Source organism: Eutrigla gurnardus (assembly GCF_963514095.1).
Source record: "Eutrigla gurnardus genome assembly, chromosome: 7".
NCBI classification, from domain to species: domain Eukaryota; kingdom Metazoa; phylum Chordata; class Actinopteri; order Perciformes; family Triglidae; genus Eutrigla; species Eutrigla gurnardus.
The window spans coordinates 20,437,842-20,457,114 of record NC_139921.1 but is presented as its reverse complement, the minus strand read 5'-3'; the positions used below and the strand labels follow the sequence as shown (position 1 = coordinate 20,457,114).

The 19,273-nt window shown below is 40.3% G+C and overlaps 2 protein-coding genes across 3 annotated transcripts in view; one reads left to right on the top strand and one right to left on the bottom strand.

The window, feature by feature from the left end:
* Positions 1-92: 92 nt before the first annotated feature.
* Positions 93-19,273, top strand: part of fancm (FA complementation group M) — a 35,883-nt gene continuing 16,702 nt past the window's right edge. For both annotated transcript variants that reach the window (XM_084013176.1, XM_084013175.1), the window contains exons 1-7: positions 93-865; positions 951-1,123; positions 1,372-1,449; positions 1,546-1,704; positions 18,179-18,310; positions 18,714-18,846; positions 19,002-19,094. In XM_084013176.1, coding sequence (XP_083869302.1) covers positions 169-865; positions 951-1,123; positions 1,372-1,449; positions 1,546-1,704; positions 18,179-18,310; positions 18,714-18,846; positions 19,002-19,094 — 1,465 coding nt within the window. In that variant the 5' untranslated portion in view covers positions 93-168. The remainder of the gene's footprint in view (positions 866-950; positions 1,124-1,371; positions 1,450-1,545; positions 1,705-18,178; positions 18,311-18,713; positions 18,847-19,001; positions 19,095-19,273) is intronic.
* soul3 (heme-binding protein soul3) lies at positions 3,204-12,938 on the bottom strand. The gene is made up of 6 exons (XM_084013188.1): positions 12,704-12,938; positions 12,397-12,635; positions 7,001-7,095; positions 6,102-6,243; positions 5,796-5,979; positions 3,204-5,637 (listed from the first exon to the last, which is right to left on the bottom strand). Exons 2-6 carry the CDS (start codon positions 12,608-12,610, stop codon positions 5,466-5,468), a joined length of 807 nt encoding a protein of 268 aa, XP_083869314.1. The 5' UTR covers positions 12,611-12,635; positions 12,704-12,938; the 3' UTR covers positions 3,204-5,465.

Below are 19,273 nucleotides of genomic sequence, written 5' to 3'. Positions count from 1 at the left end.
TTTAAACGAGGGGAACGATTCCGGACTAAAACCGTTGTTACGTATGCTGTATTATATTTTGGTAAAACGTGGGCGGAAGTTACACTTTTGTTTGCATCCCTTGTATTCACTCTGCAATGTCGCTACCCGTGACATGGCGCTTTTTGTCAAACTTTTCCGCCGTAACTGATGAAAATGAGTAGTTTGTCAAACCAGAAGACGTTGTTCCAGACTTGGGGTGTGCCTGGCTCTCAGAACAAAGTTGTCAAACCGAAAACAGATGGCAAGAAAGCCGCCGGACGTCGCAGAGCAACCCCAAGCAACACTGCTCAGGTAGCTACAAGGGACCCTCCTCAGAATCCTCTATGGGCTCAGATAGGCCAGGGGTCCACTTACACAACAGAGACTCCGGTGAGGACAGAAGAACCTGCGTTTGAAGAAGATGACGACGACCTGATGGTGGTCGCTGTTTATGAAGCGGAAAACGCCATACAACTCAACAATGCAAACTCTTTTCAGTGTGACAACTCAGTAGGAACAGAGAGGACTGCCCTCCCCTCCATCCCGTCAGGTGGGCAAACATATCCAGACTTCCCTGGCTTTAACAGCTCCTCAGCTCAGGTATGGATTTACCCCACGAACTACCCCATCAGGGAGTACCAGATGAAGATATCGGAGGCTTCTCTATTTCAGAACACACTGGTGTGTCTTCCCACTGGTTTGGGAAAGACCTTTATTGCCGCTGTGGTTATGTACAACTTCTACCGCTGGTATCCATCAGGGAAGATTGTGTTCATGGCTCCCACCAAACCTCTGGTGGCGCAACAGATTGAGGCTTGTTTTAAAGTGATGGGGATCCCACAGGAACACATGGCCGAGCTGACGGGTAAGAATCATGACACACACAAAAAAAACACCCATTTTCTTCTTTGAGCTTTTATTCAACAAGAGTCTTATCCCCTTAATGGCAGGCACCACAGCAGCAAAGCATAGAAAGGAGGTGTGGAGGACCAAGCGCATCTTCTTCCTCACCCCTCAGGTCATGGTGAATGACCTGTCCAGAGACTCCTGTCCCGCCCAGCAGGTCAAGTGTGTGGTGATCGATGAAGCCCACAAGGCGCTGGGCAACCATGCCTACTGTCAGGTAGACACTAATGATTACAGCGCGTCATTCAATTCACTAACATGTCAATGCTGGTTGTTTTTTCAGGTTATATTTGACTTTGACAGCAATGAAGTGGCTTTCCTCACTAAGTAGCACTCACTCTTGAAAATGTGGTTGTAGAGAATGAAACCTAATTCAATCTTTATTAGTTAATTTCCATGTGGGATTGAGATACGTGACAAAATATAGTTCTAACCATGCCATGTACTCGTCTCCCTGTTGACCAGGTGATCAGACAGCTCTGCAGCCAGACTTTGCAATTCCGCATCTTGGCCCTTAGTGCAACACCAGGGGGTGATACAAAGGTAATCTTGTCTCCCTGGCCTCATGTGACCTAATAATTCCCATTTTTGGATTCTCGAAATTGATTCAACCTTTTCCTCTCTTGCTCATCCCTGCAGTCTGTGCAGTCGGTGATATCTAATTTGCTCATCTCCCACGTTGAGCTGCGTTCGGAAGAGAGCCCAGACATCCAGGCCCATTGCCACCAGCGCAGCGTGGAGAAAGTGGTGGTTCCTCTAGGAGAGGCCCTTTCAACTTGCCAGATGCGCTACCTCCAGGTAGGCACAAGCGATTTGGCAACATATTTTAACAAATGCTCCTCCCTGTCTTTAATTTCACCAAGAATGTGTTTCATTCTCGTATTTAAGTCTGTCTTTATTGTCCATTGATGTTTTCACTGTCTGATTCAGTTATAAAAACACCAACACACCAGCAGACAAACATATTCACACTTCAAGAAACTTTAGTTTTATATCCCCCCACTGCTCCTTCATTTTTTGGGTTCATCATTATGTAGTGTTAGTTAGTGTTAGTTTTTTGGTGCTTTGCTGCCACCTTGTGGTCATTGTTCGCTCCCCCCCCAAAAAAGTAACTACACTCAACTGTAGTTCCTTTTCTCAGCATCACATCCTTGCCAGTGTCTTTCAGCAGTGCTTCATACTGGGTCAGATAATATTGAATTGATTGATTTTTCTGGAAAGCAACATCCTTTCATACATGGCGGTCTGGCTTTCAGTGCTGGACCCGACAGGCTCTCCCTCCTTGTCGTAGGTTTGACCACTGCCTGTAGATTCTGTAAATGTCTCAATTGGCTGGACAGCTGGAATGTGACACCCACATTTGTGAGTTTAGACCTGTTGTACGTGAGCTCTTTTGGTGCGTCTTTGCGTCTTTTCTACCCTCCTATCGGATTATTTCTGGTTTCTAATAATAGAGCTTTTCTTGTTTGTCCTTTTTAATTGAGCTTCTCTTTATATTACCCCCTGATAGCATGGTGTCTGCAACCTGCTTGTTAACCTCCATTTCCCACTGCCCTCCCATACTTGACCAGACAGTACACAAAACAGAGATAACGCTGCACTTGGTTGTAAAAAGAGCACCACTTCAGTCGTAGGCAGAATTGAGTTATTGCTCAGCAAATCAGAAAACAATTAATCAGTCATGCAGACAGGTGTTTGAGGCTCGGTTGTGTGTACTTCCTTCAGCCTGTGACCCAGTTTTTTTTATTAGTCCTTATAACCACTAAAGTAGCCTCCTGTTTTCTTGTGATTAAGATTGAGCGTGTATGGAGGTTTTACAACGTGTGTTACGTCAGTGAACATCTAGGCCACCGTGTCCAAGCCAGGTCCGAGATATCCGTCATTACACCCTCGTTTTCTTGTAATGGACACTGATAGGGTAATTTAGAAAAAAATATTATTCATATTCGAGCCCATAAAAAGGAAAGAATGCCCTGAAGGGATATACGTACGTTATGAAGCAGAAATCTTTTTTTTCTTCTTCTTTTTGTTGAATTAGTACAAATATAAACTGTAAACTACACGTATATTCCAAATATCAATTTTGTGGGGATTTAATTGATTATGAAGATATTTTTAACTTTAGCTATTACCCAATAATTCACATTGTATATACCAAAGGTTGAGAATGAATAAGAGATCAATCAATTTACTGTAGAGCTTTATCATTTGCTCCTCTGTCCCATATGACTCAATATGTAGTAACACTCCCAGAATCATGTCCAACGTGTGCATAGTGTATATGAGCCAACAAAACGTTCACTATGCATGTTTTTATTGAACAAAGGTAACCACAGTAGCTCTTGCTGTTGCACTTGACTTTTCACAGTACAGCACACTTTTGCAGAACACTAAAACAATAAGCAAAAAGAAAGGAAAAACTCAAACGTGATGTTCCCAGATAACCGAAGGGTAAACCAACCCACATATATCATGGTTTTGCAAGTGTTCACCTTTACACTACAGTTGTCATAGAATATCATATCAACTATACAATCATTTAATGCAAAATAAATTCTTTGGAGTCTCGATGTCAACCGAACTACTTGATTTTAAGACTGGGCAACCTTTCCAACAAAACAAACTTAATTGACTGTTTTTATGTGGATTAAATAACATGAAACCAACTTTCTCATACTTTAAATTTAACACACATTTAATAGGCCTCAATAACTGACTGCTTAGCATCCCATAGGATGCCTCTGTCCTGGTAAATCACACAGTGATGATTTGGCGAGCTCACTCCCAGTTCTATTTCACTGGCACCCAAATAGCAACCGTTCCAAAGCAGTAACATTCCTATATAACTCTAGGTGTAGCTGGTTTGATGTGTATCACTTTGTTTGTGTTGAATTGCATTAGTTTGTTTAAATTAAGAATACAGTGAAAATAAACATACATAGTTGTTACATTCTGACTTAATTGGCTGTCTTTAGATTGGTGATGGTACATTACATACAGTTTGAACTAAAATAGAATTTAGCTTATATTTAACAAAAACATTATCATCACAGTATAGATATAGCCTGTGCTCTATATCTGTTCTTGGTTGCATTGTCTCTACTCAGCGTTTGCAATTCAACAGTGAAGGTCAATCATACTTTCCACGAGTCTGCGAGGACTGTAGGCGGCATAGCATTCATGAAAAGAGGCTGTGTGTAGCGATCCACATTTAAATAATTTGTCTTTGAAGGAATACAATGCCAGTCAAATGGCATTGAACGCCCACTACCAACTTGAATAGACTATGTGGAAGGCCAGACTGGAACATATGTCTGACGCTTATTCACCAACACGCATGAGAAAGAGGTACATGAATAAACTATTCCTTTTGTGAGAATAGATTGCAAATGAGGAATGCAGTAACTCTTTCTTAAGAGAAAAATATATATTGTAAGTTCTTTATGATTGTCATTTAGCTGTAAAATCAGTGAATTTTTCCAGTATTTGGTCTGTAGAAGTGCGTCCTTTGTGTTGACCCTCCCTGCAGCTGTACATTCTTGTGCGTCATGAACATGGTACGTTCATGAGCATTTGTTTTCCAACTGTAATAATTGGTTTGTTGATTGCTGGTCATATGGTGGATATTGCTTACTGTGGAAACGTATAACTGGCACATCATTGTAACCTGCAGTCAATCATTTCTTCCAGAGATAAAGAAACGGCAGATTAACAGCAACAGATTTGATATCAACCCCCAGCAAGCTAGACGACCAAAACTATTTTGCTGTGCATTGACCTTCACCCCACATGACAAGACAGTGTAGCTGTGCAACAAATAGAGGGGCATGATAAGGCGGCTGCATGTTTCTGACAGCAATCAGTGGTCACCGTGTTCACAGAGCACAAAGAGCAACTATTACAACTATTTCAACTTTTAAATAGAGGACACTGTGCTTGGGAAAGGTATTTTAGCCACCTCGATGTAAGAGCAGGTGTTGAATGCCGTGTTTCACCCCAAAGGCACAATGAGTAGGATTTTCCTAAAAAGCATGTATAGAATCGTCCAAGAATAGTCCCTCAATCATTACTCATGACCCTCTCGTGTGTGGCGGTATCTGTTTCTGCAGAAACCATGCCTTATGCCTATATTAAATTACCCCACAAATCCAGTGAGATGAAACGCCAAGCGGACCAAGCTCGGTCCAAAACTAGAGTAAATCTGGAGTCTGCTTTCACCCACTGGTGAGAACCATCACCCATTGAGCTGAGGGCGCGGGGCCAACATTGAATGTTATGTTTTCAAACCGCAACCAACAAAATCCTACTCGTTGTGCCTTTAAAGTCTGGGTTGTGTCCATGAAAGTGTGGTAGTGGTTTGGTACAGTTCTTTTGGGTTTAACTGAACATGAATGGAGGATATTGTAAGGGCTGAGTTTTCTTCAGGTGGTCATTTCAGGTAGAAGTGGTGAATAAAGACTGGGTTGCACCTGAGGCTCTAGCTGGGCTGCGGCAGTGTTAGGGGAGTCTTTATGAGACTCATGGTTCTCAGATATTATAATGCTGACTCGTCTCGTCCCTCAGCGTCGCTCTAGGAACCAGATCTCATTCTGGCGGTTGACATGAGCGGGGTTGGTGTAGCCGGCCACAATGAACGAGTCATTCTGCATTATTCCAGGGGAGTCTAGCTGCTCAGCCATGGCATTGATCTGATTAACGATGGTCACTTCGTTGGTGGGGCCAGTAAAGGGTCTGAAAGAAGGAGGGAACGGTGGATGAGTATGAGGCATCAAATTTGTGCCAAGCGATAATTCTAGCACTAATAATCATTGATTATGAACAATTGTGAAGAAGAAGTGGGAGTGAATTTAGCAATAGTAGAAGTGTAATTTGAATATTTTTCTACTAACCTTGTGTATACAGTAGTGGCGGGCCAGATCTCTATGGCGATCTCACTGTCACTAGGTTGTGGGGGCTGGGCCTGGTGCTCAACAGGAAGGAAATACGCCACCCTGACATCATGGGAGATCACAGAATGGTTCTCATTGGTGCGCACCACTGTGACGATGGGCAGCGTCATGCCCAGGTAATCGCCTAGAGATGCAAAGGAAATTGTCATTACTACTATGTAGACAGGCCTGAAAAATCACTGGTTTTGGGATTATCATCATCAAATAAAAATGAAGACGAGGCCGGGAGTGTGCTTGTGGACTTACCCAAAGAGTTCTGCTGGCAGATGTATCTCATCAGCTTCATAAAACCATAGCAGATGCTCTGTTCATAAGTCTCCTCACGCATTGTTACACAAGCCCAGTGGCCCTTTTCATACTGGCGTTTCTCATACAGCAGCTCCCCACACTGGAAAAATACAGATTACAAGAGAAGACTGTTGGCACTTACTCATGAATACTGTGGTAAATTGAATGTTCTTATTAAACAGTGTCCATGACATTTGCTGTCGCATCTGGAGAATGGCTTTGAGAATGCCAGCAAATACTTATGGAAGCTAATTGCTTTCCACAAAATGTCAGAAAAGTACAGGTGCATCTCTGATTAAATCAGCTATATCAGTAATTTTTTAAGACTATAAATATTGTGTTATTTCACCTACTGTTAAAACATTTAGAAAAGGACTTGTAGATATATCAGTGCTTCCAATCTTAGCTCTTCTCTAATTATTTATTTAGATGAATCAGTGATGAAAGTGATACTTAGTTTTATACTTAAAATCAATCTTACTTCGCCACTGCAACTCAGGGATATAACCTAGTGTTAAAAGTCTGCTTGAAGTCAACACGCTGTCCTTTCTCACGGCACTGAGACCTGCTCTCAGAATAGGTGCCATGATTGTCCTTTGTTTAACTGGAGTCTCCAGCCAAGTTTTAATGAACTAATTAACTTGAGTTAAACCAATTAGCCTTCTTTATTTATACAATCCCCTCAAGAGTTTAAATGGCTTATTGTATCGGATGACACAGCCATTGTGTCAAATAAATATCTGACCCCTACTCCCACAAGAGAGCTAACCGATTTGATTGCTTTTACCTTTTTTATATGGAACATGAAACTGTATATTCATATGTTGTGGTGAAAGTAGTAGAAGTCAGATAGATACCTTCTCTTTGCGTCCAAGCAGAGTAAAAGGGATTTGTTCTCTGTTACTGCGGCCTTGGTTGTTGCTGGTTAGCTGCTGAATTGGCTCCGCCATTTCTGTCAAATAAACAGTACTCGGTCAGTTTATACGGTGGTACAACAATAAAGTGGTGTTAACATGTGTTAAACTATTATTTATAACAGAGATATTCACATACTAACAGCGTACATACAGTACATATACTTCCATACTACTTCTCTTGACTTTTATTTTAATCATTTTATTTAAGCTATTGCACTTTTCTCATATAGAGCTCATTTGCTCAATGTACCATTTGAAATTTCTATTTTAAACTATTTTTTTTACATCGATTGTCACTTTTATTTTGAAAAGTATTAATAAACAAGGTGTAAAATACAACCTTTCCCACCCACTCACATCATATCTAAACTTGCAGTATCCTGTCTAATCTGTATAAATCATCCTCACTTCCACTAATCTACTGGCAGGCAGTGTTGGTAGTCACTATGAGAAAAGCCTACCAGATGGGCAGAGGGCAGTGCCAGTATGTTGCAGAGAGTAATGTTTATTAGAGCTGATGGAAAGAACACTGACTAAAGCTGCCCAAGGGTAGATATATAGACTGGTATTAACAGAGAGGGACTACAGTAGTAGCCAATGCTTTTGAAATACTGGAGAAACTTTCAGCTATTACCAAAACCCTCATTAAGTTTAACAGCATTTTTATGTATCAATGTACAGTAGTTTACCCCCTTACGGAACTGTGACTTCGTGACCAACATGTGCTTAGACTAAATGTAGTGCGGAACCATACTGCATGATTCTAGGACTGGACCATAGGAGCAACTCATCCACTTAAGTTATCACTCCATTAACATGAACAACCTCAACACACACGCCAAATGCCAGATAAAAATATGCCATTGTTTTTCCATTGTTGAACTCTCAAATAAAAGGTCCCTCAAGGTGAACCCCATTCAATCACATTTTGTCAATCAATATCATGAAGGACAACTGGGTCAAAGGGATCTGTGGTATTAAGGTGATCAATCCTTTGACAAAGAACAAAGCTTCATGAGTGTGCTTCCCAGCAGTACAAAATCCATTTAGCAGGACCTAATGAAATCAAGTTAACACTGTAAATCACAGGAGGAGGAGTGTCTCAGCACGGGTAATGGCCATGCACATTTGACGGTAAAATATTTCGTGCCAGTTTATCTGTGTCCTCAATAAGGGAGAGGAGGGGAAGAAAACACTTCACAGCTGAAACCGCTGCATGGCTATCCACACATACAGGCACGCTATGTACTCGCGGCCAAGCAACCTCATCACCCGTTCCCATGGTAGCACCTCTAGGGCCGCTCAGTGTTGACACAGAACAGTCAACACGCACTTATTTTTCTACGTGAGCTTTCTAATCAATACAGGCCTGTAATCATGTCCCACTTTCAGTCTGACAAACTGAAAAACTGACACACAACATTGAGATATTCTATTCAACTTCAACAACTACACTTTCTATATGGTTCACTACGACTAATGGAAATCTTTTTGCATAATTATTATTGAGCAATGCTGTTAAATTTGTTTTTTAGTTTCTTGGGTGACCTAAGGTGCAATATTTGTAGGGAGGCAAAGACCCAGGTCAATTTTGTTATTTACTTTCCATTTGATGTTGGGGCGTTAAAAACAGTACAATGGCCATTTGAGAGTCCTCTTGGCCAGAATCTTTGGAGTAACAAATTACATCTTGTTTACAAGTTAGAAGCTTTTTTTTTTTGTATCCACATCAGTGATTATTTCTGCTCCTCTGACCTCCTTTTACTTTGCAATGAGCCATTGTGAAAATCTATTGAGAATAATAATTTCTTTGTTTCTAGCAAAGAGCTTGACTGAGAAGCGTGAAAATCATACAGTATGCTTTTGTACTAGTAAGAGGTTGTACTGCAAAAGCAATCGGGGTTTCCCCAGGTCAATAGAATCCACTTGGCCCTTTACAAATGATCATGTTTTATACTCTCAGATGAAAGGCTAACTGTGCCTGTTTCCGAAAAAGAGAACGTGAAATACTTGCTTGTCCTTCAGCTCATCAGTACACGCACGTGTGCACGTTAAACTGTCAACAGGGAGGACATGGCTCAAGTTTATAGAGCCAGTTGACTAAAGTACTGTCAAGTATTAAAACAGCTATACAATATAAGAAGCCTCACGCCTTAATTACTTCCATCATCAGCTCTGTTATTTAATTATTTTTTAACACTTGCCCCATTGAGCAAATGAGTTGCAAGTAGCATTTTAGCGTGTTATTTTCCCTAACAAGCCTTACCGTTGAGCCCTGCAGTTAGTGTTACATTAGATTTATGTTCACAGCCACCCACACCTACACAATGACAGTTGTTGCTCTGAATACCATTTGATGTTCCAAACAGAAGTTTTTATATATAAATATAAAAATAAAGTTGTATATGTAGCATTTGCTAATGCCAATCAAATTACTCCAAGCGAAGCAGAGCTCCCACGTCACCCCCCGTGCACCTTACTCCATCCCAATTAGAGCAAAGGAGTTTACCATGGCCTTGGCCGGAGACATTAGGAACAGTATTGTAATCCAGGACTAGCAGCCACAACCTCAGTACCACTGTAGGCGGGGTAGATAATCCCCCCCCCCCCTCGGAGGGAAAATTAGACAGTAAAGACCAATTTAGATCACGTGTTGACGGCCTGATGGACAGTTCAAATGCATGCTCAATTAAAATTATATTTATAATTATATTTATAGTGAAACTCAAGAAATCATTTAGTTCATGTAATAGTTAATTTAATCTAATCGAGTAAGAGGGGGCAGCCCTAATCCCATCGTCAGACACTCGTCTGCCGGGGGCCATCTTTATAGTTTAAGGGGTTGCTAAGCAGCTCAACCTTGAGCATCTTGACCGTGTTTCTGACAGCTTAGATCATGAATATATGGACCTGTACACCACAACTCTGCCACAGGAGGGAGGATAGCTCCAGCAAAGGAATAAGACTGCTCTACTTGTTGCATTCTGAGGACTTGTACCGCTTGCACGCACATGCATGCAGATCCATTTAAAGACAATTGAAGATCTGCGTCAGTGTTCCATGCATAATGCTTTTCACTGTAATGTTGTTTACCAGGAGTTCAATGCCAATGTTCAACGGACCAAAGCTGAACCGTGTGGTGGACACAGAAAGTATAAATTGGCCTTAATTTCACACACTGCAGTGTTCAAATATGGGAAGTGTTCAGCATGGCGACCTTTGCTCTAAAGTCACAAATCCAGTCAATTAAAAATATATATAAAAAAAACAAGCCAATGCCAATGAATCTGCAGTCACCGGCTGAATACAGCGCAAGTAAACAAAACATTACGATGCCACCAATAATTGCAAATACATCTTTTAATCAGCTTTAATGTATAAATTCCAGGTCAGTCTTATGGCCGATGGTGTTATTGTACGATACTAAGCTCAAGAAGTGGCAATATAAAGGCGTTAATATTTTTTTTATACTGTTTCTTACTGTTTGTTTTTTCCTGTGCTGTGTGTTGCTGTGTGTTGTCGTCTGCCTGATTCCATGTGAATGCAGCATTATTGACCAAATATGTGAACACATAGAAGTGCACCTTGCAGTGAAGTGTGACTAAATATTTCCCTTGGTCGCACTGGTGTGCCTAAAAAGTATCTGGTCTGTTTATGTGTGCAGCGAAATGCATAGAGAGAAGAAGAAATACCACGGTCTGAGCCTGATTGGCTATGACCCGGTCTCTTCTTCGCTGAATGAGAGTGATTTGAGCGACGACAATGAATACAACTGTTGATCTTTTTTTTTTTTTTCGTACAGAAAGTTACTGTGCCCGCAACGCATGTCTCCCCCGTAAGATACCGGTCCTGTCTCACTGTTTCCCCTTCACCGTAAGATACCGGTCCTGTCTCACTGTCTCCCCTTCACCGTAAGATACCGGTCCTGTCTCACTGTCTCCCCTTCACCGTAAGATACCGGTCCTGTCTCACTGTCTCCCCTTCACCGTAAGATACCGGTCCTGTCTCACTGTCTCCCCTTGCACCGTAAGATACCGGTCCTGTCTCACTGTCTCCCCTTGCACCGTAAGATACCGGTCCTGTCTCACTGTCTCCCCTTGCACCGTAAGATACCGGTCCTGTCTCATTCGTCTTCGTCCGAGCCGGTGTCGCGAACCGGTGTTGCGAACCGGGCGGCCCCGTCGGGGTTAGTTTTAAGAACCGGACATTTCATCTGGGTTTCAAACGCTGCCTTTACTGTCGGAGCATCATTGTTCAGAATCATACCAAAAACACAACCTATACCGGTACGTGGTTGGCCTTGCAACCCCCCTCCCCGAAGCGTCTCAGCCCCAGGCAACCACAAACTGCATTTTAAGTTTATTAATATATATATATATAAATTTCTTGTTTGTTGAGATTTAAATAAAGAAAACACATTCATCTTCAGCTTTTTTTTCTCAGCTTTTTAAAAAAAAATTCAGGTATTTGTTTTTATAACAACACAAACTGTTTTGATTGTGGACTGGATCAAACACTTTTAATACCTTTTAATTAAGAAATGCTTGCTCTCACCTAAATTAAATGCTTATCCCTAACATCTCACTGTACATGTGATCACTTGCATTCTGAGCAACTGTGTTTAGTGTGACAGAGGACTTTCCAAATTGTTTCCACAAAGAGGATTTTAAAATTTCCATGCTTTCACGATAGACTCGATCATTTTTTTTTTTTTACCACAGTGGAGTTATGGAACAATTTCTAGAAAAAAACATAGGAGCAGTCTGCAAAGTGTTTTAGGATTTTGCAGACTTCTAGCCACTAGGTGATATTTAATTATTTCTCATGTTCCTTGGCCCCAACAGAAATCCTAGCACTTGCATGATCCCACTTAAAAACACAACTGGGTGTTGTTATTGTTGTATGACTGTTTCATCATTTCTATTACAACATATGACTAGACGTTATTTATCTGTTTCCTCACAAGTTTGGTGTTCAGCTTCTTCAATAACTATAGTTAGTAACTTACTCTAGTAAGTCCAAACACACGTTTGCCTCTAAGACTGGGAATGACATGTCCTGGGTGGACCTGGTTTATCTATAGATGTGCCTCGCTGGAAACTAGGTCAGTGTGTACATGGCGGTGAGCCTTGAAGAAGTTGGGACAAAGTACCCTAACTGAAGTCAAACATGTCTTTGGTTGTTGTTTTTTTCTTGTTTGAACGCCTAACTACGTTTCTATCCCCAAGAAAAGCCCAGGCTAAAGGTCGCGTTAGCTATTTCTCGTGTATAGTTATATTTTTAGCTAACGTTAGTTGACCAAACAAAGAGTTTTACGCAGTGTTTACGTTTTTTACCTTGAGCAACTTCCACTTGGTGTCCCCTCGCTACGTCCTGCCAGTAGTGCAGCAGTCGGTCCTCCTCCATGCCTTCTCCTCCTCCGTCTTCGAGGCTGCCGTTGCCCGAGTCTGGCGGCTGCTCTTCCGAGAAAGAGTCCAGGTCCTCCAGCGAGATCATCCCGGTCTGTCCGTCGCCGCCGCCGCCATTCATTTGGCAGCCACCTCGGTCCATCTCCGTTCGTGAGGATATTGGCTACCTACCGAAGAAAATCACGTCAACGAATTGACTCAAAATGAAAAATATTATTAAGCTAAACTCACTTACGGATCGCTGCTGAATTTACTTCTTCGTTTAAGTGAGTGTGTTGTTTTTCTTTGGACTCCAGATTAGGACAGCCGTTACTTTCTGGTCAACAAACCATGGACTACGAAGCTTTCCTCCGCAAATATTGCCATAACCACGTTAAATGAGTCGCATCCTTTCGCCGGGCGCACTTTATACTCGTAAAGAGAAACCCTGTCCCTCGTCTGAGCCGATCGGAGTGACGGTTCCCTCGCCGTAAGCGGAGGTGAAAGCGATGTTTACAGGAGGGCGGAGCACGTGACGTTGCGGGCTCCAACCCCCTCCCTCGCGCTGCGATAGCGATCTGGTTATTTTTTTTATTTTTTTATTGTCACTGTGACGTATTAATGTACCGTATATCAGTCACTTTGAATTGCCCCTATGTTTTAAATGCGCTACACAAATTAAACAGCCAGTAACCTACGGAAGCGTATTGTATTCACTTGAGTAATTTTTTTTGGGGGTTTGTTTTTTGGAGTAATTATTCCTGTTTTTCTGAGTAATTTATTTCTGTGGTCTGTTTTTCTGAGTAATTTTTTTTTGGTCTGTTTTTCTGAGTAATTTTTTTTTGTTTGGTTGTTTTTCTGACTAATTATTTTTCCTGATTTTCTGAGTAATTCTTTTCCTGTTTTTCGGAGTAATTTATTTTCTGTTTTTCGTGGTAATTTTTTTTCTGTTTTTCGTGGTAATTTTTTTTCTGTTTTTCGGAGTAATTTTTTTTCTGAATTATCGCGATACTTCGAACTCCCGCGAGAACCTCCAACCTGCAAGTGACTCCCATGGACCTGTAGTGACTCCTGCATACACATGCCCCATCTTCAGCTATTCAGCCGCAAAGTCCTCAGGTGCCTGCGTAAAGTGGATACACTTATGGTAATACCATCTATATGACTCAAAGACAGGACTATCTCCCAGTGTCTTAATCCCAGATCAAAGTAGAACTTGATCAAACTAAACAGGTCGGTCATGTTGGCCTCCATTATCGAGCTTTCACAAAGGAATGAATGCGTCTATTGTTTCAAATGCTGTCTAAACTCAGAAAAAAAATTATTCAGAAAATCAGAAAAAAATTACTCTGAAAAACAGAAAGACAAAATAAATCACTCTGAAAAACAGAAAAAAAAAATTACTCCGAAAAACAGACCAAAAAAAAATTACTCAGAAAAACAGACAAAAAAAATTTACTCAGAAAAACAGACCAAAAAAATTACTCCGAAAAACAGACCAAAAAATTAATTACTCAGAAAAACAGACCAAAGAAATAAATTACTCAGAAAAACAGACCAAAGAAATAAATTACTCAGAAAAACAGAAATAATTACTCCAAAAAACAAACCAAAAAAAAATTACTCAAGTGAATGCAATACGCTTCCGTAAGTAACGGCAATACTATACATTTAAAAACAAATCTGCAAAAGTTTATTTTTTTCATTTTGTGAAAATATTATACTTTATGATTATAATAATTAGATAATATTACAATGTATTATTTATTTTACATTACATGAATATGTATAAAATAAGTAATGATAGTAATTCACTTCTCGTCGCTGCCTGCTTGTCTTGTCATAAAGGGACGCGCGCATTTTGGTTTCCGTCACAGTGACGTAGCGCATTTATAGCCTGTGTCACCTGCTTGCATGCAAACAAGGCTGTGTCCGGAATTGCGTTCCAATCCTTAATTACATGACAAATGTCTTAACAGGACAGCCAGTGTTTGAGGGCTGCAGGGTGTGTGTGTGTGTGTGTGTGTGTGTGTGTGTGTGTGTGTGTGTGTGTGTGTGTGTGTGTGTGTGTGTGTGTGTGTGTGTGTGTGTGTGTGTGTGTGTGTGTGTGTGTGTGTGTGTGTGTGTGTGTGTGTGTGTGTGTGTGTGTGTGTGTGTGTGTGTGTGTGTACACATGTGTGCGTGAGGAGAGGGAAAACAAACCCTTGGCAATATACTGTGTGTATGTATACTATCAGACTAATGCTATCTAAATTAATGCTTTGGTAGGCTCAATCTTTTTTTGTATGTTTCATTATTTTAATAATGTTGTGTTTATTGTGGCAGACAACATTGTAGCACATTCTTGTGAGGATAATAAAACAAACTTGAACTTATTTGCTCGGAGACAGACTAAGCAGGATTTCTTCTGATTTGTGCCGCTGCAACAGCCAACCACCATGATGCACCCTTCAACTTGCACGTAGAGCACGATGAAACACACCCCTTACAATACTCTACTAATAGCCCCGCTGCCTGGCTGTAGACCTCCACCTACATGATTTCAAGGCAATCTTTACCATGCACTAAACCATTACATCCCTCCCATTGTTGACGTGCAGTGTTGAGAATTCAGCTTAGTGTAGGTTTTGTTATTAATAGCTGCCTACAGACTGGCCTTTTCAGTGATTCTCCACGTCACTTAACTCCATGCCGCTCAGCCAATCAACTGTTGGCCCCTGCTGAGCATGCTCAGTGAGGCTGTCGACGATGTTGTCATTTGGCACACGTCCTCTTGCATCTCCACGCTCCTCTCCCCTTCCCTCATCTCCTCTCCTCTTTTTAATAATCTTATTGGCTTTGGGAATACTCCAAATCTAATGTTTAATTCATATTTGTTTTACTGTTTTTATAAAAAGGGAAAATAAAGCTCCTCTCTCTGTTCATGGTCTTGTTTTTAATTATCTCATCACCTCCGAGGCCCTCCTACCATTGCCTGAAAGTCTTTTGTTTGATTTAGAAAGCATCGTGATTATCTTTATGGTTTGTTCATTAAAGCAATAACTTGTACTCCTTCATATTAATCCGGCAGTTTTCCTGTGAAATCTAACCTGAAAAAGTAATAATAACAATAATAATACATTTTATTTGTAATGTAATTGTTAAAAACGATCCCAAGGTTCTACAGAGTAGCACAAAACAAATAAAAACAGAATAAAAGCAGGTATAAATATAAGATTTCTATCATCAAACATCCTTTTTTATTACCATTACATGCATGAAGAAGCAGGTGTTAATGGTGTCTTATTTATTAAAAGAATAATCTCATTCTTCTTTTCTCCACTTCCTTATTGTTTTTCTTTCTGACTCTCGACACACTTCATAAATATTTTTTGTATATTTTCGAGGCAGCCCTATCTATCAGACGGGTGCAAACCAGAGTGCAGGAAACAAGCAAAAACTCCAGTTATTAAAATTTCGTTGAGCAGTTTTTCTTCGTGCCCTTTCTGTCATTTCACTCCACATTCCAGCCAGACACAAGCAGCGACCTCACTAATCTGGTGCTAAGTAATCTCATAATCTGGACCTTACCGCTGCGTACACATTGCCTCATTGAGCTCCAACTGTCAATTAACTAGAGAGAGTGAGATATATTTTGCCTTGTAAACAGCTTGTGGTCCTCTACCTGCTTCTCTCTGACAGGTTCGACCACGCACACACACACATCTACAGTACAGCCTTTACACACTGCAGACGACTGTGTTTTCATTGATTAAATGGTCAATTTCACAGTATGTAGAAACAACTTTGTTCCTCTTGGATGCTTAACGGAGACAAAAGGTAAAGTAAGGTAAAGTTGGCATGAGTGTGGTGCCAGAGAAAAGGTCAGGATGCTATCTGAATAAAAACGGTTAATTCTCTCTACAGTGGTCATCTTAGACCTGGTTAGACATATGCAAGCATCATCATCAGCATGTTAACAAATATGCATATTAGCAACTATTAAATGTTAACAAAGCAACCAGAACCAAAGCATGATAAACTGTTTTTAAACCATGTACACACTTTCAGCTGTAACACATCTTAATACATCACTTTGGGCTTAGGCAATTGTAATGGGAATTTGTCATTACTTTCTTGAGATTAGACCTGCATTATGCAATCAAACCTCTTTCATTTCATCCCCATTAGTGGTCAATCATTTCTACAACTGTGATTAAATCATCTTGTTTAAAAAAAAAAAATAGCATCACCAATAAAGAAATATATGTTCACATACATGTGTGAATACACAGACTGTACATGCATATTGTGTTTTAAAAACGGTTTCTTTACAAGGTACCTATTTCTGCAATGGATTTGTTATTTGTTTATTTTTTGTTTATTTACCGGTATATCATATCCTCAAAACCTTACTGTACCCTTTTTTTTTTTTCAAAGTCTTTAGGAACCACCTGTTAAGTGATCGGTTTTCAAGTGTGAACCGTATCATATGTGATGAAGCACAATCCGGACCAGATGGGCTGGTCTCCTGACACTCTCCTGAAAGGATGTTTAGGTCTAGGTGATATAGCTGTTGATGTTTTCTGAAAGGTCTGGGAAATTAAGGGTTGTTATTTAACCTTTTGTGTTCACGTAAGCGCTGTAATGCACACTCATTTCACCTCAGAGAAGCAGAGATTTAGCAGCAATGGGGCAAGCAGGTTGCTCAGTTCAAGAGAAGAGCTTGATTAAAAAATGTTTTCAAAGCGCAGTGAAATAAGATTCTATTTTTGCTTCTATTCAATTATAACCTTTTTAGTTGTTGTTCCAGTATGACTGTCCTGGTGTAAAATATATATAGCTGGCATTGATAAATAAAAGTTACTTCTAGCACTATTGGTTCATGGGAAGATGGGATGGATTGTGGCTGCATAAGCTTTTATACTCAAATAATTAAATCCACTTTAATTTTAGGAGGGTTTTACAAGTGCACATGTTCTGTCCTTGGATCCTCCTTTTGAAATAATCCATTGTATGTTATTTCATGTCATTCATTTTAAAACGTTCTTTCATACTTTCTTTTTCTCTATTTTATGTCACGCAGAGGTGAAGGTTTTGTGTTTTTTTTTTTTTTCATTATTACTTTTTTTGGCTCGCGATGAAAAATATACATGGCAATATATTTTGAAATCTTTTATAAAAATATAAAATAAAGATTGTTATTTAAACTGTATGTATACATTTGATTTGGCCTACTTTGCACATCTTATCCTGATAATTATGTTTTTCGTTTCATAACACGAGTACCATTTACACATCCATCCAACTAAATCGATTCTCATCTATTACAAAATCTATTCTTTTTTTTTTTTTTAACCAATTGTTTCCAAAAAGCTGCCCACGTCTTCTTTCAGAGAATCCTTTTATCCTGTTCGCTTTCTGGAGCAGCAGTTCCAGACAGCTGAAATTGAAATTGTAATGACCCGGCCTCCCATTATCTGCAGTTGTGAGGATGAATAGATAGTGTTTAAATTGTCCATCTGACAAAATGCTTCCATCTCTCCTCCCATTATCAGGAAATGGGTGCAAAAAGAAGTATTATTATGTGCTCATTATTGAAGTAGGACCTCTATTCAGTGTGTGCAAGTCTGTTTACCAATATGTATGCCTGTTGTGTGTGTGCGCAAGTCAGTCTGATGCATTACCCCTTAGCACAGGAAATGGCCTATTATCAATGTCCCACATATCTGTTTGTTACTCTTCCTGATAGGTGCTAGAGAAATTCACGTCTCGTCTGGTCCAGAACCGGGTGATGGCACACAAAGACCTGCGGACTCTCACCAAATACCAGATCATCCTTGCCAGGGATCAGTTCCGCAAGAATCCACCCCCATGCATCCAGGCAAGGAGTCTGCTCTATAAATCTTAGGGTGCTGTTGTGTCATATACTGTGTGCCATAGTATACAGTTAACATTATATGATATAGAGCCTTTCAGTGCGACATTTTAAGATGTATGGAGCCCTTAAACTGTAAAGGGGTAGTAAAAGGTTATCAGATGAGTCAAAAATAGAAATGCATGTATCGGTAAATAATGTTCTTTGTTAAAGGAATTCAGGATGATTTATTGGCAGAAATGGAATATCATACTAATAAGTATGAGCTGCTTTAGAATAAAAGACATGAAAAATCTCCCGTTTTCAAACACAATACAAGTAGTGTAAAACATTTTGTTTAAAGCCTTTTTAAATTAAATTCTTCTCAGTGTTTTTTTTATGTACTGACATGCTCTCCTGCTTTCTACAGGGTCCGCTGCAGGGAATGCTGGAGGGCGACTTTGCCCTTTGCATCAGCCTGTACCACGGCTACGAGCTGCTGGTGCAGATGGGGCTCAGATCACTCTTCTTTTACATCCAGGGAATCATGGACGGATCCAGAGGTATGCCGCTTGACTTCCAGGCCTTCAATCCATTTTGTTGCACTTTATCCACAAACACAACACCCTCTCATATCCCCAGATCGATCAGTGCTCCTGGGTGTATGTGCACTCGATAAAGAATGTAATGACTGTGTGTGATTGTTTGATATGAGCAGAGATGTCCAGGGCCAGAAATGAGCTGCAGAGGACCCCCACCTTCATGGACCTTTACCATGAGATGGAAGCAAAGTTTGTGAAGCCATCTGCTGGTACCCAAGAACTCATTCATACCATATGACTCACATTTCTGAGCTTTTTTATGTAATCTTATGAGGCATTTTGATTGGATGTTCTTGATTTGGTTTGTGCAGCTATTAGGTTTTTTTTTTAGGTTTTTTTTTAGAATATAGCAAGGAATACACGCGTCATCTATTTGACTAACATCCAC

Coding starts and splice junctions, on each gene's coding strand:
- soul3 (XM_084013188.1), bottom strand. CDS start 12,610: ATGGACCGAGGTGGCTGCCAAATGAATGGCGGCGGCGGCGACGGACAG. Junction 7,096..12,396: donor CCAAGTGGAAGTTGCTCAAG/GTAAAAAACGTA, acceptor TTTATTTGACAG/AAATGGCGGAGCCAATTCAG. Junction 5,980..6,101: donor CTGCCAGCAGAACTCTTTGG/GTAAGTCCACAA, acceptor TTGCATCTCTAG/GCGATTACCTGGGCATGACG.